This window comes from Acomys russatus, chromosome 17 (assembly GCF_903995435.1).
Source record: "Acomys russatus chromosome 17, mAcoRus1.1, whole genome shotgun sequence".
Taxonomy (NCBI): domain Eukaryota; kingdom Metazoa; phylum Chordata; class Mammalia; order Rodentia; family Muridae; genus Acomys; species Acomys russatus.
The window spans coordinates 29738601-29766471 of record NC_067153.1 but is presented as its reverse complement, the minus strand read 5'-3'; the positions used below and the strand labels follow the sequence as shown (position 1 = coordinate 29766471).

The following is a 27871-nucleotide window of genomic DNA, read 5'->3' as shown; positions in this document are numbered from 1 at the left end:
TTTCACATGAAATCTCATTCACTCGCGACTCTGAGATGAAGTTTTTACCCCATTTGATCAAGTAGAGACAGAGAAACAATACAAAACAAAAATAGAGCAAAACCTATTCTAATGGGATACAATCAGGATAGAAAAAAGTCAAAGATTTCCACTCTTGAATATGATAAACATTTTCAGCAAAGTTATGAGTTGCAAAACTAGTATACAGGCTTCCTGTGAACTAATAATAAATTTGAGGAGAAAGAAATCAGAAAACCCCATCAATAATGACCTCAAAATATTTGGGAATAAACAGCATCAAGAACAAGTAGCAGCCCTGTAGTGAAAATTTAAACACCAAGGAAAGAAGATACTAGGAGACGGAAAAACATCTCATATGCATGACTGAGAAGAATTAGTATCGTATAAGTAGCTATATTATTAAAAGCAGTCTTCAGATTCAGCAAAATACCCATCCAAATTCCAGTAGAAAACAGAAAACAAAAACAAAAAAATTAAATGCATATGGAGGCACAAAAGACTCTAGATAACCAAAGGAATCCACCTGAACAGAAGAATAAAGACAGATGTACCACAATACTTGATTTCAAGGTATAGCATAGTATTAAAACACTATAGCACTGACACAGAAACAGGTACACAGATCAGCTAAAGAGATAGCCTCAAAACAAACTCAACCTGTAACAGCCATGAGACTTCTGACAACAAAGCTCAAAACATAGATTGGAGAAGATGGCCTCTTCAACAAATGGTGCTGGCAAAGCTGAGTATCCACATGTAAAAAATGAAACTAGGCCTTTAGGTGAGAGAAACATGGGAGAATGGGGAAATAGAAGGATCCAGAGGGCCCTAGAAACCTACAAGAAGAACATTATGATGGGCAGATCTGGGCCCAGGGGTCCTGCTAAACCTATGGTACCAGCCAAGGACTATATGTGCAGTAAACATTGAACCCCCACCCAGATCTAGTCAATGGACAGGACGTTCTCCACAGTTGAGTAGAGAGTGGGGTCTGACTTTTACATGCACTCCCCATATTTGACCATGTCCCCTGGATGGGGAGCCCTGGTGGCCCTCAGAGGAAGGGTAGAAGGCTACCAAGAAGAGACTTGATACCCTGTGAGCATGTAGAGGGGGAGGAAGTCCCCCTCAGTCACAGACATAGGGGAGGGGAGTAGGGGGAAAGCAGGAGGGGGGGAAAGAATGGGATGATAAAAGGGATGGGATAACTATTGAGATGTAATATGAATAAATTAATAAAAAAAGAAAAAGGAAGGAAAAATGAAACTAGTTATCTTTCACGCTGTACAGAATAAATTCCTAATGGATCAAAAACTTTAACATAAGACCCCAAACTAAAACTGATGGTGAAAAAAGTAGGAAAACCCCTTTAAGATACACCATGGGCAAACACTTTCTGAGTAGGACTCCAGTTACTCAGCAATGAGTGCCAACAACTGGCAAATGGTACTTCATGAAACTCAAAAGCTTTTGTATAACAAAGGAAACAAGACTGCCTACAGAATGAGAGAAAGTCTTTTCTAATTATACTTTGACAGAGGGCTAATATCTAAAATACACAAAGATCTCAAAGGTCTAAAGAACAAGAAATTAAATAACTTAATCAATACCCCAGCTAATGAAATGATCAGATAGTTCACAAAGATAAAATATGAATGGCCAATATACATAAGGAAAGTGTCTAACATCATAGCCATCAGAGAAATGCAAATAAACCTTCAATGCATCAGAGGATCAGGGAGTTTGCTGTCAGATTTTTGTCTCCTAGGGAGATGTCAGAAGCTACACTCACGAAGTCCTACCAAGCTGACTGCCTAAACATGAACCAAGCTAGTACAACAACAGTAGACTTGTTAAAGTGGACTGAGGAAAGCCCATAAAGTCTCAAGCCTACATAAAGAACTATTGATAACTAAGGAAGCTGAGAGTAGGAGAAATATTTTTATCCAAGGAAGAGCTTCTCAACTGGATATCTAATACCAAATGGTCACACCTGAAACCATACATGTAAGTAACATTATACAGAATAAGTGGTTTATATTTGGGACTATGAATGGAAAGGTTTAGAGGGAGATAGGGGGAGGGAAAATGATGTTATTACATTATAGTCTCAAAAATGAAAGAAATGTTTTTAAAAAAAAGAATAGGTAGAATCCAAGGCTAAAAAAAAAACCCATTTAAAAAGGCAAAAGTATTCAACATTATATAGAAGCAGGTATATTCAAGGGCTGGTGAGGTAGCTTAGTAGCTAAGAGTTCTTGCTGTTCCTTCAGAGGACCTCAGTTTGGTTCCCAGTATCCATTTTAGGTGGCTCACAGGTGCTTATAATTCCAAATGGAAATGATCCAAAACCCTCTTCTGACCCTGAGGGAACTGCACTCACAGGCCATACTGATAAATACATATATACATCGATACTGATGTATACATATTTACATAAATAAAATAAAGAATAAATCTTAAATAATTGTTCAAAATTGGTACTGGTGAGATGACTCAGTGGGTAAAGGCACTTGTCACTAACCCTAATAGCCTGAGTCCACTCCCCAGGCCCTATGTGTTGGAAGCAAAGAACTGACTCCTGCCACTTGTCATGTTGACCTCAAATACCTGCTGTGACATGTGCCCATCCCCACATCTATACTGACACATACTGTACAAAAGATATGTTCTCAAAAGATAAATAATAGAAGAAGTGCACTGAGATTCCATGTCACATCAGGCAGAATGATAGTCACCAAGAAACAAATTATAAATGCTGGCGAAGATGCAGACAAAAAAGGAAGCTGTACTTACTGCTCATCCAGCAGGATGGAAGACACTAGCCAGAGTCCCCAAGGAATTAACCAGAGACCTACACATGACTCAGCTATATTAGATTCTAGTCTATGCCAAAAATGCCTCGAAGACAACCCAACACTGGGAACTTGTACAATGATGTTTACTGATGAGCTAGTCACGAAAGCCAAGTTATAAAACCAACCTAGATATGTAACAATAGAAAAATGGATAAAGAAAGCATGGGACATACGCATAGCAAAATAACTTACATGTAAAGAAGAATGAGAGAGGTTGGAGGGAGGAAAGGTAAGAGAGAAAGGATGCAATTATACTATCAAAAACTCTTTTTAAAAAGAATGAAGTTATGCATTTGCATATGAAAATGGATGCAACTGGACACACTCATCAAGCAAATTAAGTCAATTTCAGATGGAACGTATTGCATGGTTTCTCTCGTTTGTGGGTACCAGACATTATAGATATATATAATATGCCTACATATATGATATATTACATATATCATATATAATGAAAATAGAAGCAAATCTGGGAAGGGAATTACACTATATACTTGTATAAAAATGGCTTGCTTTGGACTCAGACCTTCCTGTGATATGATTTTTGTTAAGGTCTCTTACCTTTGAGCATGTTAGTTTCTCTGTTGTCACCCTCTTTTATACGTATGTGGAGACTAGCAAACCGAAGGAGCCATGGCAGAGGAAATATGAAGAACCGATGTGAATCTAGTGCATGCTTTGCCTTTAGTAACAGTTCAAACTCACTAACTATATCGAGCACAGTACTCAGTATCTTGTTGGGGAGTTTAGCTTTCTAGAAACAATGTCTACTATTAAAATGCTAAGAACAAATTTGAAGGATTTTGGATTACTTGGCACCACTGCTGTGCGTTGCATAAAGCATAACTCCACCTCCATCCCTCATGTACCAAGCAGAAGCAAAGTGTCATGATGACTGCCCAGCTGCCTGCTATGCTCCTCCAAACAAGACTGGGTGTGTTCTGACCCAGCTGTGTTTCTTAGTTATCAGTTTAATCAAGTATTACCACCAGATCGACATCCTGGCCGCTCACGGATGGAACACAGAAGGCGAGAGGCTTTCTTTCAAAAGAGACAATCTCCGTAAAGACATCAGAAGCATAGCAGGAAAGCAGAGGCAAACATTGATTATGTGGCTTGCAAATGTCAGAGAGCCATGGGGCCATTGTCAGTGGCAAGAGGGGTGGCCACAACTTCAGATAAGATGGCCTTGGCTTCTGATGATGACCTGTTTCCACAGTATTTGTCACGGTTTCTGAACAGTGAGTAAGAATGGACATTTACTATGCACCGACTATGCAATTTTCAAAAGACTTACAATTTTTTGGTGCCTTTTTGTCAGCATCTAGGAGTGGTAAATGAAGAAAGGAGGGGGAAAAAAATCTTAGTTTTTCCCATGTAAAGTGAACGCAAGCAAATGTAAGTAAACTGTGTCAGATGGATTTATTTCAGAAAAGGTATTAAAATGATGTGGCTTTTTAAAAACATGGCTTTTTGGTTTAATTATGTGACAGGGCTAACGGCTAAGTATATTAGTCTTTAATTCCTGCCACATTGTTGTTGGTTGAGCAGAACTACTCATCTCTAACTCAGAAGTCAGGAAATGGAAGCACCAAGTGCTAAAATAGTTTCCCCGAAGTAACAGCATTAAATGTTCGGGGCAGGGCAGAAAATCCAGGCATATTTAAGACTAAACTTATACTTTCTCTTTTTTGTTTATTTTTTAAATGTGTTCTTTAAAATAGTTCAAACACTCATATTTCAAATGCAAAAACGACATCTGAAGCATGCATCCTCTTTCTATAACCATCTTCCTGTCTCATGGGTGAAACTCACATGAGTTTCATATACATTATTCAGTATTTCCTGTATAAACAAAGAATATACACAGAGAGACAATGTTTCTTCCTTTATGGCATATGTACAGTATGCATATACTTTTGCATCTTGTTGGTTTTTTTCTCATGGCTTCCCAGGTGTCTTTTTTCATCTTTATTTACAGATTCGAACACCTCCAGTAACTATGTGTGCCATGATTTACTTAGCTGTTTCCTTAAAGGGAGCCAACTGTAGTCTTAAAAAAAAACTATATATATTTTAAAGAGACTCTAAAAACAAAATAGAAATACATAAAAAAAATCCAATCAAATCATTTCTTCAAAAATGAAGTACTTTGGGAGCTGAGGAGACGATGTAGGGGGTAAAGTCCAAACCAAATTCTTAGCATCCACATAAAAAGCCAGGAATAAAAGGAATAAAAGCCCAGCATATTCTCCCTCCCTCTCTCTCTCTCTCTCTCTCTCTCTCTCTCTCTCTCTCTCTCTCTCTCTCTCTCTGTGCGTGTGCATGTGTGTGTACGTGTTAGAACTAGGATGTGGAGGTGGAGACAGGCAGATCTTCAGAGCTCACTGACCAACCAGTCTAGAGAAGTCAGTGAACTAGCTCTATGCTCGGTTGCACAAACTAAATAGGTAGAGTGTGACATCATGTATCAATGTCTTTGCCTCCATATGCATGTGCGGACACACACAAATTAGATCAAGAGTCATAGCTACTAATAGACTAGATATTTTGTCCTACAAACACACTTATATATCGAAGTTGCAACCCTTAAGCTATGGTTTAAGAAGATGGAGCCTCTGATAGAGGATTAGGTCGCCAGGGCAGGATTTTATGAATGGGATAAGTACCTCTGGTAGTGATTTCAGACAAATTCCATCTTGCTTCTGACATGTGGCAACACAGGGGAAGCAGGACACTAACCTAAGTCATCTGTGGTATTTATGGTTGCAGCTTGAACAGATTACACAGTCAACACCAACGTAAACATGCTTTTCATCTGAGTAATGACTTTATGTGTCCTGGCATGGTGTGTCCCATTTCTATAAGCTGGAAGCGTGAACCACTCTCCTCAAGACACAGACCCACAGACTTTTTAAGGGAGACTGAAAAAAAAAATCACAAAATCTTTGTACTTATTCAGCATGTTCTTTCTGTAGCTTTGTATTTGTGGGTTGGAAGAATCAAATATTTAATATTGAATCACGCATTACCCTTGTAGTCAACCTCCATATGATATGCATGTTAAACCGTCCAGCTCCCTTGGGTAGATAGAACATTGATTCTTATTAGAGCAAACCTAGACCCCCCCCTCCAAATAATTTAAAGCTTCCTCAGATCTCTTTATATCTTTTATTATCAATCTTCAAAACAGCCTGTCAATTTTGTTTCCCTTTCTAAAAAAAAAAAAAAAAAAAAAGAAAAGAAAAGAAAAGAAAAAAAATTATCACTTCAATAACACTGTGGATTTTTAAAAGGATGCTTGATATAAAGTGATTCTGAACACTAATATATAAAGGATGAGTGATAAGAAAGGCAATAAAAATTCAGAGAAAAATACCCGTGAGTTATAGAGAACACTAGTTTCGTCCAAAGGGAATGGGATGAAAGACAACAGAATGTACAGGTTCTCAAAGGGGGAGAAAACGCCATCAACAGAACCAGAAAGGTTGAACTTAGGACACAGACAGGTAGAAAGAAGTGTTCTGTGTTGGAAGAGGCTGGCTAATATGCTCTGAGTAAAACAACCAAATGACTTTATAGTAGATTTAGAAAGGGAAAAGTATACTGAACATAGGTAAGATAACCTACAGACATGTTTGGCAGACGTAAAAACAACCCTTATAAAAACGGGACATAATAATTTGCACTCCCTTTATTTACATATTATACACATGTAAATATATATATATATATAATATGTACTGAAAAATTGAGCCATGCTATAAATCAATTTTTCCAAATGGTGTCACCCCCATTTCTCTTGTCTTTTCCTACATTATATATTCTTTGAAAATGTTCTTTTAATACATGGATTATGTGGAATTTAAGCAGAATTATTTGCTTTTCCTTTTCCATTTTAGAAGTAGCAGTGTAATAGCATGTTTTGTCATAAATCTTATTATCTCTAATTTTAAAAATCCTTAAAGTATATCAGCATGTGTATCATCCTGTCACACTCAAATTCAAATTACTCAGTATGCCCATTCCTCGGAACTCACTACCAAGCGTCTCTGGGCACGAACCTTGAAGAAGCACGTCAAACGGCTGCCACCATTTTTGCATCACTCTGTCTATACGCATCCTTCGTCAACATTCATCTTTCAGGCACTGCATCCTTTCTTCTAGGTCAGTGCTTCTCAACTTTCCTAACACAGCGGCCCTTTCATACAGCTCCTCATGTTGTGACTGCCCCCCCAGGCATAAAATTATTCTGTTGCTACTTCATAACTGTAATTTTCGCCACTGTGATGAATTACGTGTCCTGATATAAAGGGTATCTAATTTGCAACCCCCCAAAATGGTATCGACCCACAGGTTGAGAACACCTTTCCTAGGCAACTGGACTATTGCTGGGTTAGTCTAAATGCAATAACATGAAACTTGGTTGATCCAGATTCCTCCAATTGCCTTACGCATACAATTATTATATTCTGCTTATTGAAAACTACACAACACTAAAAAACACTTACTTTATCATCCTTTCATTAAAAATGATGCATGATGGGCAACAAAAGAAGAAAAAGTATAGTCGATGGATGTTTATAGCTAGCAAGTTATATGTAAATATATGTTACATATCGTGGGACTTAGACATTCCTTCAAATTTTAAATATTTTTGACACTTCAAAGTTACAGGGATCTCAGGTGTTCTCAAGTTCTTTATCACACTATTACGAGTTACACAGCCATAATAGTCCAAATTTAAATTCCCTAGTCTATATTTTAAATCATTTTGTTCTTCAAGTTAATAGAGTTTTCAAAAATCTCTAAAGCATATGCATGCATTAATTCTGTTAAATAAAGGTACATTTCAAACATTCCCCCTCTGTTGGCCAATGAAAAGCAAAGTAAAACAAAATGTATCAGAACCCCATCTCCATCACCAGCCGCCATATTAAGTTTGAAATTACTCAAGTCCCAAGACATTCTCAGAATTATTGGTCAGTTGAGGGCAGCCAGGACTATACTGCTCAGTTGCGCAGCCTGCACACCACACAACCCTGGAGGGAGCAATTGGACCCTGATCAATGTGATTGGTACCCTCTGGGGTTGTACAGTAAGCAGCTCTGCAGCTGTACGTGATAACCTTGAAGTGAGCTCCAGTAATTCTATTTGTGCATCCATTACTTATTTATGCATCCTTCTCTCTGGTGAGCAATGAAAAAAGAAAAGTTTTAGAGAGAAATAGTCTTTAAAAGTACCTACTTTTTTTTTTTTTTTTGCTTTTAATGAAGGAAATTCTGTAAGAAAACAACAAACTTTTCCTGGCTCCCCTCTGTCATTAGTGATAGCATTTTCTGTTTTCCCCTGTTCCTATACACCCACCCACCAGGAAGCAGCAGGGTACCTTGCGTGAGCAACTGCAGGTTTCTGACTTCTTCCCGCACCTTCAGTTGGAGCACCTGCTGCAGGATGTGCTGTCGCTGGTTCTCCTGGGCGATCCCCATGCGCTCCAGCTTCTTGTCAGTGAGTCTCAGCAGGGCTCGCCCTGCAGGGGTTTAGGAAATGGAGAAAGAAGCAAGTGAGCAATACCCTGGAGAATGACTTCCATCTTAGTTTTGGCTAGCCCCTCCGTCAAAAAATGTTTCTAACTAAGTGGAGCTGATTTAGCATAGGGGGACCGCCATGGTCTCTGCTGACAGGACTGATGGTTTGCACAGAGAAAACCCACCTAGGCAAAAGAATGTCCTTTTTGTTTGTTTGTTTGTTTGTTTTTTGTTTTTTTTTTTTTTTTTTTTTTTTGTAATAGTGGCAATACTCAGCAGTCTCACACAATGAGGTAGGTAAAATAACGAACTTTAACTTGCATATTTAGGTCACCAATTGCAGGTTTCCATGGAAACAATGCTCTTCCCTGGGTTCTCAGGCTGGCCAGTGGAGCCTTTTATTGACACCCAAGCTGCAAAACTAGATGCTTTGCCTATGCTTATGGGAACTCCAGCAGAAATTCTCTTTTCAGGCAGTTTAGCTCTCTGGATCCAGCTGTGCTCACCCTCAACATTTGCTAAGGACAAAAAGACCACAAAGAAAAAGATAAGAGGAGACCAGAGAGAGATGCAATTCAGGAGGGCAAAACCAGGAGCCCTGGTCTCTTGATACCACACATCTAGGTCTTGGAGACTCAGCATGGCTACTTTTCAACTCCATTTCCCCCCACTCCCAGATATCTGCATGTTTTTTCTTCTACCTTTATTTCTATGAAATCCCCAAATTATGCCCTACTATGCATTTTCTTCGAAATAAGCATCCTTCGTTCCCAGGGCTTATGATAAGGGAGTGTTAAATCTTGTTAAATGCCCACAGCGCCATTTACTCTCTTTCCACAGTTTGAGTTGTTGCACCTGCAGGTCTGTTACCATTTCTACCATGGGGATGAGACAGAAGCAGCTGCCTGTGGTCCATGAAAAGTCTGTGAGTACAATTTTACATAGACTTTGGAAACTGTTGGGAAGTCCACACCCATGACTTGGGCGTGTGCTGTTCTTTTCCTAAACACTACTCTCTCTTCCCTAATAACCATGTTTAAATCTCCATAAAAGCTGCTCCTTAACCAACTGTAGCTTTTCTTCCTTATGAAAAATGATATGAAATGTTCTATCCCCTTAGCAAAGAAACCAAACAACTAGAAGGTGAAGTTAATGGGCATTTCTGTCTAAGGAAGAAGAAAGCCCATGAATGTACCTGATGAACAGGCAGCCTGTGACTAGACACAGGTGGATGAAGAGAAGCAGCTAGGACAGTCAGTTCTGTTCATGCAGTCTTCATCTTCCCTTCCCTTTAACCCTCAGGCAGAACAACTGCCAAAATACGCTAGGTTATATGCTGCATCTGGTGGCTGAAAATTGTACAGAAAAGATTACTGATTTATCCTGAATGTTTTCTTGTTGTTGTTTATTTTGAGTAGCTTATACTCACCTCAAACTTAAAATACTCTTGTCTTATGCTCTCAAGTGAAGAAAATTTGATGCTCTACTGTGCCTGGATTTAACCTTCATGTTGACTACAAGTCTAACTTCTTTGAACTTTGTAATCTTGACAATCAAAGCAAATGTAGAGAAAAGTGCTTATGTATTTCATCTCACCAATGGAAATGCTTGGCCTACAGAACCAAATTTATGAACCTTCCTACTCAGAAAGCCAGCTGTATATTGTGACATGATATATACTAGACAATCTCTGCCCAGAAGTGAGGTGGCTAGGGTAGGCAGGAATATTGGACAGGAAGGAATATTGATGACATGACCCTGGATCATTTTCTGGGAGGAGTCTCTCTCTCTCTCTCTCTTTCTCTCTCTCTCTCTCTGTGTGTGTGTGTGTGTATGTGTATGTGTGTGTATGTGTGTGTGTGTGTGTGTGTGTGTGTGTGTGTGTGTGTTGATAGTGGTCTACAGATTCTGTATAATTTACATTTGAGGAAAGAAGCCTTATAGGTACAGGTCAGGTTTGGTACCACCAGATGATCATGGTGACCATGAAAAAGAAACAAGAGGACAAAAGCAGACCCAAGTCCCTTCCATTGTCTTCTGCAGCAAGGTGAAGCAACAGTCCTGAAAGATGTTATAATCTCATTTGGTACCTTGCATCGTCAAAGAGGCTTTGTAAAAAGTGAGTGAAGTATAAGGACCCTAAGATGGGAGAATATCATATCACGCAGAGAGAGAGAGAGAGAGAGAGAGAGAGAGAGAGAGAGAGAGAGAGAGAGAGAGAGAGAGAGAGAACAGATTCTAGATGCTGAGAAAGACTCCAAAATGGCTTCTCTCCCACATCCTTCAAAAGTCATTCCACTAATATCTCACTTTGAGACCCTTGATGCCCATTTTGAACTTCTGAATTTCACAAATGTAAGATAATAAACGTGAATAATTTTAAGCCTCTAAGTTTGTTATAGCAGCAGTTATCCTCACGAATGGAACTGACATGATTGTAGGAATACAAATAGACTTTCTCAAGTTCAAGCTTGAAAAAAATTCCCAATTCTCAAAATGGATGGGGGAGGTGGACACAAAGTCTTATCCCCAGCAGAGAAGATATTGACAATTGATGATTTCTGGGAAAAAAGGGAATCAGTTTTCTTTAAGGGTGTGACCTCGGCCTGGTAGGTAAATCATGCTCTAGGGTGTGACCCCACACCCACTGTATTTGAACAACATAATTTGAATTAAATTATTAAATTAAATAATTTGAGTAAATTATTCTAAGAGAGAGAGAGAGAGAGAGAGAGAGAGAGAGAGAGAGAGAGAGAGAGAGAGGGAGAGAGAGATGAAGTTTAATAAGTAAGTAGATGAGTGGTTCTGTAGAACCTGGGGAGGGAAGACATATGTTATCAAAATACAGGTATATGAACATGTATGCGTATATGCAATGGTATGCCATGCTCAAAAAATAAATAAAACTATTATTTTCAAGGTAGCTTAAATGGAAAGCTCTATATTTCCTTTCTTCTCCAATTTCTATATGAAGGTCATAATGAAGAGTGGAGGAACAGTAATCTTGAGTCCTGGGTGTATCTGTGGAGATGACATTGGGACTTGGGAGAAATACAAGGGAATAGAAGTATCAAGGAAGTCACAGGAATGGAAAATGCCCCTATAGCAGTGTGGAGAACATAAGACAATAGTAGGAAGCAGTGTCTGAGAGGCAGCTGGGACAGGGCTCCAGAGGGCCTGGCAGGGTCAGGGAAGGCTGGAGATGGCCTGCATGGGAAGTGTGAACACTTTTGAGCAAAGGTGACTTGGGCATGGTGCTAGGTCTTAGCTGGCTATTTCTGGTTTTTAAGAGGAGAGTAGATTAGAGGTTGGGACATGGAGAAAAGTCAGAACAGGAAGTGACAATGCCACAGAGCCAGGTGGAAGGGCAGGAGCAGTAAGGATCCTGGGTCTATTTTTATGACTTTATAATTCCTAGAAGCAGCATGGAGGAACGGAGGTCCTCAGTCACAACTCAGCTTTCCAAACTTATCCACAATGGCTAGCGGCCCCTTTTATTAGCAGGAAACTGAGTCATTGCTCTAGGAAAGGATGTATTGGAGGCAGGAAATCGTGGTCCGTTCCTGCTAGTCTATCTCCAGCAAACATCTGGGATCTGCAGAACTAATGAAATAGGTAGAACTAAAAAAGGTGATTAAAATGTCCTTCATTCTTTCAATACTCTTCCCAAACTCCCAAAGCATTGAGTGAGCAGGCACAAGGTCAGCATCAGTAGATCTATGATTCAACTTCCTTACTGTTTATCTAGACCAGATACTGCCAGTGATAAAAATTTTCACAGGACCCCTTGAATTGGGCCAGGGAATACTCAGTGAAGATGTTCACACAACACTAACCTAGATGTGGTGTTCTGGTAGCAACTCTGAAAAATCTGAGTGTTCCTGCAACTGATACTTCAGTCTGCCCACAAAGACATTATTGTATGTGGCCCTTGAACATACAATGTCTATAAACATAGACATGATGGTTAGCTTCATAAGACACCTTGAATAGACTATTTAGTATTCTGAGTGTTTCCAAATAATATCAATATTTATTTTAAAATCTCATATACGTGTTCTGTATTTAAATTGTACCTCCCATTCCCTGAAGCCCCTTCTGTGCACCACTCCCACCTACCCATTTTTCTCTCAAATTCATAGCCTTTTAAAATGATTACTGTTACACATTTGTATATACACAAATAAGTTATAAAGGCAGTTTGCTGATTCCACTTAGTGTAGCCCTTCCATATATGTTTTAGGACTGACTACTTGGTATCAAGACTCATCCCTGGGAAAGGCTGACTCTTCCTCACTCAGTAATCATTAATTGCCAGTATCTCTTCATCTAGGGGTAGAGGCTTGTGAAATTTCACCAATCAGAATTGGAATGTCAACTGGCATCATTTGGGATTTCTTTAAGCAACTACATCATTGAGAGTCCATGGTGCATCTCTCTTGTCATATATAGATGACACTCTGGTAGCAGATGTTTAGGTCCTTTGGCTTTTATATTCTCTCCACCTGCAATTTCATGATATCTCTGAGCCTTCAGTCATTGATCCTAGAGGAACACTTACTGCTGCCCCTTCCCTAAACCAGTATAATTCTTAGCTGTATTTTTAACACTTGTCCTTGTAACCACAGATAAGTGTAGCTCATCAAAGAACTTTGTTTCCTATTGCAGCAGATGAAGACTATTACCGAAAGCTACAACAGGTCAAAATGCAGAGAAAGCCTAACCACGAGGTGCTCAGGCCCAGTTCATACATTTATAACACAACCTCTACACACAAGGCTCAGAGGTTGGTACTTAAAGTGATGGAATAGAGAAGGCAGACTGCTTTCTATAGTGTATAGCAGCTCTTGTCTCTAGGTTCAAGTGAAGACATTATCTTTACGCATTTTGAATTTGGCAATTTCTGTAACTGCAAGAACCAATTTATTTTATCTGTCTTATCAACCTGTACACACACGCACACGCACACACACACACACACACACACACACACACACCCCTCTCACATAATCTATCATCTCTCTATCATCTAGTATCTATCAATCTTTCTATTATCTATCTATCTATCTATCTATCTATCTATCTACCTACCTATCTATCACTAGTTCTTTTTCTCTGGAGAATTGTAGTACTGTATAAATTTCCCTGTCAGGTTTCCTATGCTGACACATAACAGGACTTATAAATACGTATTAAATATACATTTTAAGCACTGCTTAAATAATGTTAATACTGTTTTCTTTACCTACGTACCGATGACTTTCCATTTCCAGATCTTTAAATGAATATCTTTTCTGATGTAAGGGACTTGATTAGAAACTGTCATATAAAACGATCATGAGAAGCTGGCCATCATTGGAGGTAAGAACTGCATTGCTTGGTAATGTGCACATGAACACATATCGAACAGAACAGAGATCACAAGGCTGAGTCCCCAACCTTGGCACAGGGTGAATGCAGATGAATGCTCGGTTCTGAGTTTAGACAGACAAACATTACCAGCGCAGCTGAGCAAGGGGTGCTGGGCAGGAAGAGCAAGTGGAGTAAAAGAACAAGGTCATAGTTTTCTCTGGCTGCCATACCAAATTACCTTGAATATGGAGCCTTCACACAACAGAAATTTATTCCGCAGAAATAATGGAAGCCAGAATCACAACATCAATTTCACCAGGCTAAAAACCAAGGCACTGTAGGCCCACATGCCCTCCAGAAGCTGACAGGGGGCAAAATCAAAATCTGGTTTTCAAAACCTTAGCTCTGCCAACGTTACTTTGGTTGTGGCTACATCACCATAACTTTGCCTTCATTGTACATCCCTTTATACTCTGCGTAATAAAACCTCGACTTCTCCTATGACGACAGTTAGGATAATTGGTTCATGTGGAGATCTTTTGTCACATCTGCAAAGACTTTTGCTTAGATGATGAGGAGAAATGCCAAGCATTAGGAATTGCTGCCTTTGCGGGTCTTTATTCATTCAACAAAAACTTAAAGGGACTTTGGATCCTTCTGGGTGTGACACACAATTCCACATCCACATGGAAAAGTGGGACCCAGTGAAAGTGGCTTCAGGCAAAGACTTAGGTCTGGATATGTGTCTGTGCTCCAAGTCCAGTCTGGCCCTTGGTGCCCTTCAGTTTCATAGACAACTATGCCAGAAGCCATCACTGGTTTTGAAGATAATGCTTACATGCTCTAGGTACACATGCAAATGCCAAGGGGTGTGAGCAGGTGTGGCCTAGGCTTTGTTCCTACTGAGGTTTCTCAGAGCCACTTTTTTTTTTTTTTCTGGGAGATGCATTGACCTACAAGGTATGTTTTCCCAGTCAGTCTCCAACAAATAGTGTATATAGAGTTGTTAGTTCAAATCCACTCTTAAGAAAGGCCTGTGCTACGCATTAACCAGCTGTTCATGGGTCCAACTTCAGCCCTAGTTAGTAAGAACACCAGTGTGGGGTTCATATAATCAGCATTCTTTAGCCAAGCCAGTTGTCCTATTACTGCAAATGGAAAAATTTAGACCCAAGAAACAAAGAAAAAGTAGAAAGAAAAAAAGCATGGGGTTATGAGCTAAAAAGGTATGGATTAATATCCACTAAGATATTATTTGAGTTCTAGCTTCCTCATTTTCAAAATGAAGGATGAAAAGTACACTATTCCAAAGAAAGTAACAATACAATGGAACTAAACACATGCGCATCCTCTGTAACTTGGAACCACTGGCATGATGCAAATTTGGTGTCACAGGTGCTTTGTTGGCTGCTACCTTGTCACACTCACAGGACTCTCGTGCTCCTTCTTTTGTGACTGTGATAACAATAGCAAACATCCCTTATGTGCTAAACATCATCCTAAGAGCTTTACATAGATTATCTCGCTTTTTAATGATTCTGTGAAAGCGCCGAGCTTATCTACGGCTGATTAAGAGCCATGCAACACGTAAAAGCTCCTTGCCTTATTAATAAGCTGCAGATCTGGGAGAGGGACACGCTGCTCAGCATCCCCTAACTGACTGCTTGGAATTCTGCACGTGAACCTCACATCCCCCTTGTGGTGGGTTGGATGAGAATGGCACCCCCACCTAATCCCAGATTCTGGCATTTGAATACTTGGTCCCCAGGTGGTGGCATAGCTTGGGATGTTTTCAGAGGTGTGGCCTTGCTGGAAGAAGTACATCATTGGAGGAGGGCTTCACATCCATGCACTTTTCCCAGTTTGCTCTCTTTGCTTCTTGCTTGGAGTATGAGAGAAATGGGTTTCTCAGGTGTTTCTGCCACTGTGCCTACCTGCTGCCACTCTTCCCTGACATGATGGTGATGGGGTCTTTCCCTCTGGAGTGATAAGCCCCAAACAAACTCTTTCTTTTATAAGTTGCTATGTCACAAAAATAGAAAAGAACCTAATACACTCACTGAAGCCCATTCCTGCTAGTTCTTGAACACAAACTCAGGTTAGTGAGTTGGAGGGTCTGTGAATGTTCACCATCGCTGAGGGCTTAGGAAAAGGGCAACCATGAACACACCACTACCATGCGGTGGAGAGTGACAGAGGATGGGGTTGGGGTGTGGCTTTGACAGCTGCTCTTCAACAGATTCATCTATTCACGTATCATAGACTACATGCCTGTCATGGACTAAACTTGTTCCTCTACAAAGAACTGGGAAGACAGTGAAAAAAAAAAAAAAAAAAGATACATTTCACATCAGTGAAAAGGCACTGATTCACCTTGATTCCCATGCAGGTGGCACATAATGGTATTTGAGGGAATGTTGAGCAAAAGACAGAAGTCATTAAGGTGAATTGGAGGGAGAAGGGAAGTCAAGGAACAAAACACAGGCTCTGGGACCCAGAAAGGTATATTCAGGATCTCTAAGAATCTCTGCACTTAGGAAGACTATGGAAGGCAGGCAGGCACATGTGGGTCTTTTGTGCCACTCAGTCTGGTCATGGCGCAGTCTTCACTCCACCCCTGGTATAAAAGAACATATGGGGTGGGGGAAATTTTGTTTGTGCCGTCAAGTCCCACTCAAGACTAGGATCATGAGCGTCTCCATTGCTTTTGTCTATATGGTCCCCCCCATCTGTCACTGTACGAGAACTTCTCTTTCATAGCTTGGGAACTGCTCTTTCTCCATTGGGGGAAATGTTTGATGATTAAAAAAGAATTTCCCTGTAGTATTTTTCAGTTCTCAAGAAAAATATCACTTTCTTGCATGGTGTGTTTATTTTTTTCTCTCCTATTTCCTTCCCACACCTGCTGCACTGCAAGCTCCATGAATACAGGGCACACTGATATTTCCAAGTCCCCAGTCAGATTTGTGACTCTATTCTGGCATTAAATAAATGTTTGTTAAATTAATGTTGTGTGGCTATGACCCAGACAGAGCAAATATAAGTTCCTTACTGGAATTGTCCTGGTTGCAAAGAGGAAAGTTTTCTTTCCTTCTTGGACCATCTCCCAAGCTGTAATACAATACTAGATTTGCTGCTAGTGGCTGTCCTTGTTGTCACAGGCAGAGAATTGGCTAGGGAATTAAGTCAACAGTAAGCAAAGCTGAGAAAGTAGAAGAGAAATGTGAGAGGAGAGGGAGCGGGTGGAGGAGGAGGAAGACAATGTTATTTGATTTCCTGAATGCAGCCTTGCCTGGGGTTAGACACCCTGAGTTTCTCAGTTACAAAAGTCAATATATGATGAGGGAAGGGAGCTGAGCTGGTTGCATGGTGAGTGGCAGATCCTATTTTATGTGTCACTGCCAGCTAAACTGTCAGCTAAGTCACTGATTCTCCACCCCCATCTTAAGAAATGACATCTGCTATAGGAGAATAACAATGATAAGGCTCTGATATTTTATACAGTGTAGGCATTAGAAAATATTGGCATTTTAATTTTTATTTCTTAGAATGTATTTGGAATTGACTTTAAATTTGACCATATACTTCTGTCTGCTTCACATGCCTAGAGGGTCCTGTCCTCCTTATCCAATTACTCCAGAGGTCACAAATCCAAATGTTTGATTGTAAGGATAATGTAATTGTGTGAGGAGCGCTGCTCTAAGGAACCACTGAAATTAGCTGGACTGCATAGTTTGATTTTTCTCCTGAAATAGAAAAATTGTAATCCATTTTTGCTTTGCAAAAGTAGAGTTAGAATATGGGCCAACTGTTGTTCCTGCTTCTATTTTAAATTATGAATAACTGGAAATTCACAAGTTTTATGAAATCTACCCATTTAAAATTTATCCGTGTTTTCCATACTAGCAGAGCCAAACAAATCATGTATATGGGCCATATTTGCCTCACAAGTTGACACTCTCAACATCTGACTCTCTATCACCCTTCTCTCATCATGCCCCTCCTTCTTCCATTGGAAAAGAATTCTAGTGGCTTTGTCCATAAGGGACAAAACTGTGTGTGTGTTTGGTGGGGGGAGGGAAGGGGGGGAGGAAAGGAAGGGAGGCTCTGAGCATTGCCACTGCATTCTCTGCTGACCAATCTAAATTAATAGTTCACTGTGACCAAGAGTAGCTAAGGGCATTTAGGTTTTTTTATTATTATTAAATTTATTCTCTCATATATTACATTCTGACCAGTTTCCTCTCCTTTCCTCTGTTCCCTAACCCCTCCCTCCCCATCCATTCCTCCTCTTTTTCCCTTCAGAAAAGAGCAGGACTCCCAAGGACATTAATCTGCTTTTAGGACTCTTGTCCTCCTACTGGGCTGTCTTTTTCAGCCTTAATATGAGAAGTAGTGCCTAATATTGTTGTACCTTGATATGCCATGTTTGGAAGGATTTTAAAAAATAGCCTAACAATACACATCAAATTCATCTTCCTATCCCCAGAGTCCAGTGTCCCTGACTTCTTTAAGGTGACAAGAAATCCCCCAATACCAGAACAAACAGAGACCCAAAGGTCAGCCAACCCATTACCTCATTTCCTGGCAAGAAGGCAAGACCATTATGTCTCCTCTCAGTTCTACAGGGGAACACTGCCCACTGCCAAGGCTGGTCCTTCACATACTGAGACTCAGAATGATTGACAGCTAATTGCATGTCCTTCATTGGGCCGAGGAAGAGAAGGGTTAATGGAAATTTGCACTGAGGTTACTGTAAGTAATTTACCAGACTGATGGGAACTGCACATTGATTTTTTTTTTTAAACCAGTCTTAGGTAGAAAGCTTGTTTTAGAAACTCCACTTTTTGTGGCTGACTATATTCAGGTGCTGATGATGTTAATAGGAGGGAATTGGAATAATATTAATTTCCGTCTAAAATATACTTTCAGAGAGAAACTACTTATGGTACCTTTTAAACTGAGTAGAAACATGGTCCTTTTATTTTTAGCCTCTTGGAATGTTGAATATTTTTATTTTGCTAATTGCAGATATAGTTACCAAATCCCCTCCAAAAATTAATTTTAAAAAATCCCCTAGAAACATTATTTTGGGGATTTTGTTTTAGTCTCTCCTGAGAAGACTCAGTAATAACTTCTCTTGGACCTCAGAGCACTTTTTATTTTAAAGTACGGAAGTCTCATACAAACCTAATGGGAGGTTATAGCTGAAGGTTCATGGTGCAATAAACAGCCTTCAAGGCCTTCCTGCTTTTGATGGGTAAACCGAACCTTGCGGTGCATTTGCTTTTATTTGTCAGCATTCATCTGCACTATTGTCAGATTCTTTGTTGATCTGGTGTCACCAGGTGAGTGATGCCTTGCACACTTGGCATGTTTTAAAATTAATTACCAAGAAATGTGTGAGATGTCTATTGACAAGCATATCCTCCTCCTCCTCTTTCTCCTCTTCTCTTCTTCCTCTTCTCCTCCTTGATATTCTACTCATAGTTATGGCTAAAATAGACAAACACACAGTTTTCTATACTGAAAATAACAGGTACAGGGCATATTGGGTTCAACACATGAGCTGAATTTAAACAGTACCCACGGCCAAAATCAGGTTTAAATCTTGGTTGTAAGTTAACTTTGACTTTATTTTAATATGAAGAGATTTGTTTTATCTTACATTTTGTTTGTCCACGTTTGTGTGTGCAGGGGGTTTTCAAATGTATGCAAATGCATGTCAATGTCAGAGGAGAGCCTCAGCTCTTCCTCAGATGATGTCCACACTTTCTATAATTTTCGGAGACAAGTTCTCTCATTGGCAGAGAACCCGTCAAGTTAGCAAGACTAGAGACCCAGCAAGCACCTGAGATCTGCCTGTCTGCATTCCTTGTGCTGCGATTACAAGTATGTACTGCAATGCCCAGCTTTTATTATTATTTTAACATGGGCTCTTAGGATTGGACTTAGGCCCTCACACTTTGAAGCCAAAACTTTACCCACCAAGTTATTGGTGAAGTCCCCCTTATTGTTCTGCATACTCAACATTCCATCAACATTAGGAGTAATGAGTGAGTGCTGGTCTAATTTTGTATATGCGTAACAGGAGAAAGAGAAGATGTTCTGGCTTTCACGGAGCTTATAGGAGACCATCGAGTCAATGGTAAAGAACAATTGTGAGACAAAAGCCTGCATCAGATGAAGACCATGTGACCTACTGGGAAACTCTAACAAAAAGAGGGAGAGAGGCCTGGAGTTTGCAGGACAGGGCTAATCTTGTGCTAGATCACCCAGCCATCAGGTACGCAGCCATTAGTTCCACACTTCTCCTTTACAGGCTTCTGTTTCTTCACCTGAGTAATGGAAAGCTGTTATATATTATACCCTGTTGTGCTGGCAAGGAATCACTACAGTCAGAAGAATACAAAGTCTTGTTGAATCCCCTAGGAACCTTCCTTAAGGAATGGAAAAGGTCCTCCCCATGTGGGAGCTCTGTAAGTCACACCCAAACTATGGCAGATATCTGAATGATGGGCATCTGATGGATACCTGAAACTGGTCCCAAGAAGCAAATCTGAACAGGGGGAAATCTATTATTTTAGCATGTAAAATCTTGAAATGACATCATGACATGCAGCACCGTTGACCCTTGGGGCTGGGTTCTTCTGTGACCGCAAGTGTGGCTGAGCTGTGCATTTTCACATGCTCTCTACAAAGTCTCTGGCTTTTCATCTAAAATCCTCCCACCCATGTCAATCAAAAATGTCCCCGAATCCTTGGCAAATATCTGGTGGAGGACAGTTTTGCTTCTGGTGAAGAACCACTGATTCAGATGTTTCCTGTTAATAAACTCCTTCTGAAAATGCCAATCCAGGAGGCAGATGTCCTAAGAATGCAGTCATAGGACTTGAGTAGATGGGGTGGCAAAGCATCACAGAGCTCTGTGTCAGACACTTTCTGATCTACTCATACCGATTTCACCTATGGTACCACCCTAGGACAGACTCGTACTCTCTGTTTTAAAAGAGGAAAAGGATGTTACTGGATATGCACATAGTTAAGAAAGAATGAGAAAGAGAGTGAGAGAGAGAGAGAGAGAGAGAGAGAGAGAGGGAGGGAGGGAGGAAAGGAGGGAGGGAGGGAGAAAGGAGAAAGACTACAAATAGCAGGGCAGGGATTCCACTTTAGTTCAAATAAAAATATTCCTATTTTTGATCTTGGACATCTCACTGCATATAACAGAGCCTTTCAAAGAAAGATATAACTTGAAAGGTCTCGGGAATGCAAGAGTAATGTCAGTTGGCTAAAGTTTAATTTTGGCTAGAAGAATAAATTAATTGATCGGATGTCAGGTTTCAAAAGCCAAATCCATGAAAGGCTTCACTAACCAGGAAACTGAGGCAGAGGGGAGGACATCCTATTGGGATTCTAGATGAGAGAAGCATGGGAGAATGGCAAAGTTGAAGGATCCAGAGGATCCTAGAATCCTACAAGAAGAAAATTATGATAGGCAGATTTGGGCCCAGGGGTCCCGCTCAAACTATGGCACCAGCCAAGGACAATACAGGCCTACCCAGATCTAGCCAATGGACAGGACATTCTCCATAGTTGAGTGGAGAGTGGCGTCTGACTTTTACATGTACTCTGGTGCCTCATATTTGACCACGTCCCCTGAATGGGGAGACCTGGTGGCATTCAGAGGAAGGATAGCAGGCTACCAAGAAGAGACATGATACCCTATGAGCATATACAGGGGGAGGTAATCCCCCTCAGTCACAGTCATAGGGGAGGGGAGTAAGGGGAAAATAGGAGGGAGGGAGGAATGGGAGGATACAAGGGAGGGGATAACCATTGAGATGTAATGTGAATAAATTAATAAAATAAAATTAAAAATATATTTTGAAATTAAAAAAAAAAAGAAGCCAAATCCAAGTTGAAATTATACCAAAAATCTTCACTGTTTTTCTAACTTCTTTAGTCAACTTGTATTGGGTTCAGTTTTATTGTTGTTTATTCGTGATCATTTCTGCGAGAGTGCCTTATTAATTGTAATATGTACCTCACACGTGCGTCTTCACAGAGAATCGTGTGGTATTTAGAACACTGCTTTGAGAACCTTGGAGGTTGGAGGACCTTACACACGACAGTTTGTTCCAGAACACTGACTATAGTGTAGTGTGGTGCTGCACTGCTTTCTTTTAATTTCACTATAAATGGTATTTTCATTTTTGTGTCTAATTATGTTTCTTGCTTTGTTAGCAGAGACCTGATTTTGGAGAGAGGAGCCTGGGCATTAAGCCTGACGCCTGCACAGGCTGCACGTGAGTAATTTACTAAAGGCAGCTGAGTCACGATTTCCACATCTGTGAAGCAGGATTGATTGCAATTGCCTTGGAGTTCCTATGTGAAAGTATATTAAGTACTATTATACTTTATATGATAAAAATATATAAAATACACATTCATAAATGTAAAAGTATGCACCATAGTATTTGACTCAACATGTCTATTTCAAACTGAACATTCCGTAACAGTATGCCTGACATAGGTTGTGCCGCTGCATGTATTGTATTACCCCTAGGACGTTTAGACACGGGCCCTTGTTCTCTTCTATGCCTGGGTTCTCCATGAAGCAACTCTATATTCAGCAGTTGATGGGGATTCATTCAAGTTTTGCTAATTAAATGAGTGGCTCTGTGAGAAAAGGAAAAGAAATAGCATCCCCAAAAGCAGACCAGGAAAAGTGAAGGGACTTGTCCATATGACAAGCACATATGAGAGCAAAGACTACAAACAAGACGCCACTGTGAGGCAGGCTAGAGCTGACTAATTAAGCACTCATTTAAGAATGACTGTGTCATATATTAGGGCAGAGGCTGAGGAGAAGCCCAGATTACAATCCGTGTAGCCTGTGTTTGTATTTGCAGTCTCATAGGGAAAACAATGCCACTCAGGTAAAGACACCATTTCAAAACAGAAAAAAAAAAAAAAAAAAAAGCAGCGCTCTCATAAGGACACAGGAAACCCTAAATATGAATTCGGTGTGGCAAAGGTAAACTTGAAGGAAGCAACTTTCATATGCCTTCCACAGAGTAAGACAGACTGTAGAGGTGTTACTGTGATTTTTTTTTTTTTTTTTTCAGGCGGGGAGGGAGAGAGAAACACAATTAAATGCTCTTGAATACAGGCTTTGGATTAAATCAAGGGATCCAGTGAGACTGGCATATGGGATGGGAGTACGCCTTGGATTTGAGGTGAGGGTGGAGAGCTAGTCAAAGGCAACATTTATGGTTTTGGAGGCAGATGAAGGATCTTGTTGTTCCCCTTACAATAAATAAATGCACTAGGGAGTCAATATAGAGTTTTGACTAGGAGACTGATATGATGACATTTGTATTCGAAATTCTTTCTGGCTTCTCACAAATAATCTCCATGGAACACATAAACAACACCAGGAAGTGAGGAAAACTAGCTAGAAAATCACATTTTACTGAGCTTATAGATCATGGTGGTTTCTACTAGAACTGGTCCTAATTGGAAGATGAGCAGAAAGGAGAAAATATGCAAGCAGAACCAGCGTGACCAGTCAGAGATGAAAGACCTGAACCAACTGCAAGGGGCTGTCAATTGTGGTCTGTTCAGGAGATGGTAAAAAGCCGAAGTCCACTTACTGACGGGGGAACTGCTGAGCGAGCAGGTACAAGAGCTAACAGCAGTCACTTTAGCTGGGGTGTGTAACATGAGCAGCCTTTGTCTGTGACATGGTCAATGGACAGGCAGAGGGGGCATTTGGGTACATAGAACGGAGCTACAAAGAGAAGGCAGCTTGAGGATTTTGTTTGGGTGACATAGTAGAGTTGCCATCTGAATTTACAAACAAGAAACTGAGTGTCAAATGAGAAGAGCACCCATGACTCACACCTTGAAGAACACCAGTATCGGCTGCATATAGAGATATGAGCCAACAAGACTGGAGACGTGGAAAGAAACCGGGAAGAATGAGCTATTGGCAGTATGCTGCAAGAAACTGGCTTTCCAGTGAATGTCTGGCAACCTAGCAAGGTGAGTCACTACAGCGTATCTTCGAGTTTAAGGTCCTGGAAAGACAGAAACTCTGCATTTGTAGATTGTATGGTAGAGTTCCCTGTGTCTGGGTCACATGGGAACAGCTGTTTTTCTCAAGTGAGGTATCTTTTGTTTGACCCAATAGACAAATGTGAAAGTGTTACATAGATGTGGACCCTAAAACCTCAGACACTACCATTGCCAATACAATAAAAATATCATAAATAATAATGTTTCAAATAATTAGGGTAATCTGGGTGTTACTGTCAGCAATTTTCCTTTCTTTAATGTAATCTTTGCAGCCATCCTCAGAGTTGGCTCACACATTATCCTCATCTGTAAAATGAGCCAAATGGGGTATGATGATTTAAATAATATGATTAAGACAACAGAGATAGTAAGGGACAGCAGGGTTTCAAGTGAGTAGCCATCTCATTCCAAAACTTACCTTACCTACCCTCTCATCTGGCTAGTCTTTCTCTGCAAATACAGAGAGAGGCTTTGAAAAGAAAAGAACCTTTCCCTATCTTTTTATTTCTAGCTTTCATTAGACTACCATCAATTGTATTTAAATGCAATTCTAAAAGGCAAATGTCTTATTGTACAAAGTATTTCAGTGATATTGAGAGAGATGGGTTGCAGAGCAAGAGATGGGCTAAAAGGAAACAAAGAAACGTTGTAAGTACTAGACATGGTCATTAAATTAATATTGATGGCTTAGCAGGGATAATCATAGGTGCAGATCAACAAATTATGCAATTAATACATGTGTTCTGCACTGTCCACCAGCCATAGTTCCCTAAAGCTGTAGAGAATGGGGAATAAATGGTTAAAGAAAAAATGAAGGATAGGTGAAGGCAGAAGGAGAAAGACCAGAGAGAAGAAATCAGATAACGGTGACCAAATCAAACCACAGTTCCCAGCAATAATTGGTTCTACTGATTGCTCATGGACCTCATGCTGTGACACAGAGCTTCCTTCTGGAGTGAGGAACTTCCCGGCTGCTTCTTTGGTAGTGTCTTCCCACCTGTCAGTCATTCTTATGTGTTTCTTATACCAAGAAGAGGCACCCTGGCCAAGGTCAAGTGCTTTTTTTCTGACAATAGCCTGCGTCTAGTGATATGGGGAAAAAAAAAAAAGTACCAACTAGCCCTTCCTAATACCTTGTTCCAGTTGTGCATGGACATTTTTAACAGTTTTTCTTCTTGCTCATGGTGTGTTGCCAAGGATACTATACAAATTCATTTTCATTCTCTGTACATATAAGTACTGACAGTGGAGGCAGTGACCTAGAGGCATGCTGGATGGTACAGTGGAATCATGGGGCTATCTTAAAATCACAACAGGCAACACATAATGTTTATGTCAATAGATCTGTTGACACCTCTTTACCTCTTGAAACTTCAAAGGATAAGTCCACATACAGATCTCTCCAAGGGAATGACTGAGGCCCCTCTGCCTGAGTCACAGCCTGGCTCCTTCCTCTGCTTAGGTCAACTTTCTCACAGATGCGATGTTTGTGGATACTCTATATGATGGTTTTATATTGATTGTCAACTCAAAAGAATCTAGATCCACTTTGTAGACAATTATCTGGATATGCCTGTGAGGGATTTTAACTTAACTGAGGTAGGAAAGCTCACCTACCTTCTAGAATGTAAAGGGGGGAGAAAACAAGCTGAATATTGGAATTCACAGCTTTTTGCTTCCTGACTGTGACCTCAATGTGACAAGCTGCAGCAGGAGTCTGCTGCCTTGTTTTTCCCACCAAAGTGGATGGAATGTACCCTGACACTGTAAATCAAAATAAACCCAGTTTTAAGTTGCTTTATCCAGACTTATTTTGTCCCTGGCTAGTTTGTCATAGTAATAGAAAGAGTAGGTAATGCGCATGTGTTAGTGTTAGGAGCTGGGTTTCCTGCTGCTGTGGTTTGAATGAGCACATGGCCTCTGTAAACTCATATATTTGCATGGTTAGTCCCCAGTGGATGGACTCTTTAGGGAAGGATTAGGAGGTGTGGCCTTGTTGGAGGAGATTGGTCACTAGGGGAGGGCTTTAAGTTCTCAAAAGCTTAGGATAGGCCCAGTCTTTCTCCCTCTCCCTCTCCTTCTCCCTCTCCCTCTTTTGCCCCTTCTCCTGCTCCCTCTCCCTCCCCACACGTGTCTGTCCCTTTCCCCCTCCCTTTCCCTCTCCCTCTCCATTTGATGCTTACAGTTCAGGAGGCAACGCTCTCAGTTACTGCTGTAACATCATGTCTGTCTACTTCCTGCTATGATGCTAATGGAATCAAGCCCCCAGTTAAATCTTTCCTTTTATAAGAAAGATTGGCTTTCTTGGAATCTCTTGGTATCTCTTAGTTATGATGTCTCTTCACAGCAACAGAACACCAACTAAAACCCATGTTCTGAGTCTGCTTCTTAGGGAAGCCACACACTGACTAGGGCTTCTAGGGTAGCAAGACAGAAATTGGTTCTCTAAAGCAAACTTTCAAATTGTCTGTAGTGATTTCAAGACAGACCAGATGGTTCTCTGGTACCATCAACATGTTTCTAGGTCATCCGACACTATGGTTAGTAGTTGTGTGTGCAAGGAATGAAAATGGATTTGAAGAGTGGCCTTGCCAATATGTAATTAGTCAGACAAAACTGGTAAAAATTCTATGTGTTTATCCTTGATTGATTTTATAAAGTTGCCTCATCCATCAAACATTTTGAGTACTACATAACTGCAGTGCAGTATGTATTTCTGCTAGGTAAGTCATAAATACGTACATAAAACTATTCACACACACATACACATTTCCACTTATGTAAAATGTATTTGACTGAAATTGTTGAAATGAATTAGCACATTGGGTTCTCATAAGTGGGCACAATTATTTTCCTCTTGTTTTTCAGATGCAAAAAGTTAAGTTCATAAACATGAAGAATAATAACAAAAACACTGTAGGCAGAGGAATTAATGCTTTGGGTCAGTTTTAGGACAACACAATGCCAAATGCTATTCTTTTAACCACTTTACCAAAATAAACTTTTGAGTAAGAAACTTTTCTTACTTTAGAGACTAAGAAAGACAGTCAAATGTGTTGCTCTCTCATTTGGTAAATATCAGAAGGCTTTTGGATATAAATAAAAGTCATATGCCTCAAAGTAGTGTGGAGATTTAGTGCTGCCCCTTGCAGAAGCTGCATCTTCTCAACAATTGAAATGAGTTTCCTTTTACAATGGAAATGCATTCCTTTGTATGCAGAGCAATGGAGCATAGCCGAACACATGCTTTCGGCTAAAAACAAAAATCGGTAAATCAACACACGCTGCACCCTGGTGTGGTTGTGAGGACATATACCCTCACAAGCCAGGAGACAGCCCTGTCAAAGGAAGGGCTCGTTCCAATGAATACTGATCAGCTGCTAAAAACAGAACTGAGATTGAGAAAACATCTTATAACTGATAAATGCATTGCTACCATAACATCAACAGCTTGAATTCAATGAAAACTATATTGGTTAAATTAAGTCCTCTACATAAAGATGTCAAATGTTACAACTTCACTATTACAGTGAAGAATAGCTTTGGAATGTGCCTAAACTGAAGAAAGAGGAGGCACCATCTTTGGAATGACTTTACAGAATTGTTATGTCTGAAATCATAAATCTCTAATGGAACATCAAATTTTGTTTGTCTGGGGTTAGATTTTACAGTGGCACGTCATCCTGGTTCAAGGCATGTCGGGCCATTGCTGGAATTTGCCTCTAACAGAAAGAAAAAATGTAACTGTTTGAAGGGAATACTCCTAGTACCCTCCCCTATTTATGGAAAGAAATGGGGGAACTGCTGAAAATTAGAATTTCTAACATTTCATTCAGGTTATTATTAATAGTAAGGTAATGGTCTTCCTGGTTTCTTCTGCTTTAGATCCCACATGTTATTTTTTGGTTGGAATATTACAGTTCCAGGCTTTATCTAAAATATAAAAACATGTAAAACACATGAGGACATGCAAATTAAATCTATAAGAACTCTTCTTTTACATGAGTTACGTCATGAGATCAGTTGTGAGCA

The 27871-nt window shown here is 40.1% G+C and overlaps 1 protein-coding gene and 1 long non-coding RNA gene across 4 annotated transcripts in view; one reads left to right on the top strand and one right to left on the bottom strand.

The window, feature by feature from the left end:
• Positions 1-27871, bottom strand: part of Samd12 (sterile alpha motif domain containing 12) — a 447164-nt gene that overhangs the window by 183778 nt on the left and 235515 nt on the right. For 2 of the 3 annotated variants that reach the window (XM_051159686.1, XM_051159685.1), the window contains exon 4: positions 8269-8409. In XM_051159686.1, coding sequence (XP_051015643.1) covers positions 8269-8409 — 141 coding nt within the window. Of the gene's footprint in view, positions 1-7901; positions 8069-8268; positions 8410-27871 lie in introns of those variants that run through there. The other variant, XM_051159687.1, reaches the window with a different exon arrangement.
• Positions 3611-13171, top strand: LOC127201257 (uncharacterized). The gene is made up of 3 exons (XR_007832187.1): positions 3611-4120; positions 9269-9332; positions 13076-13171. It is a non-coding gene; the product is annotated as an uncharacterized LOC127201257 (long non-coding RNA).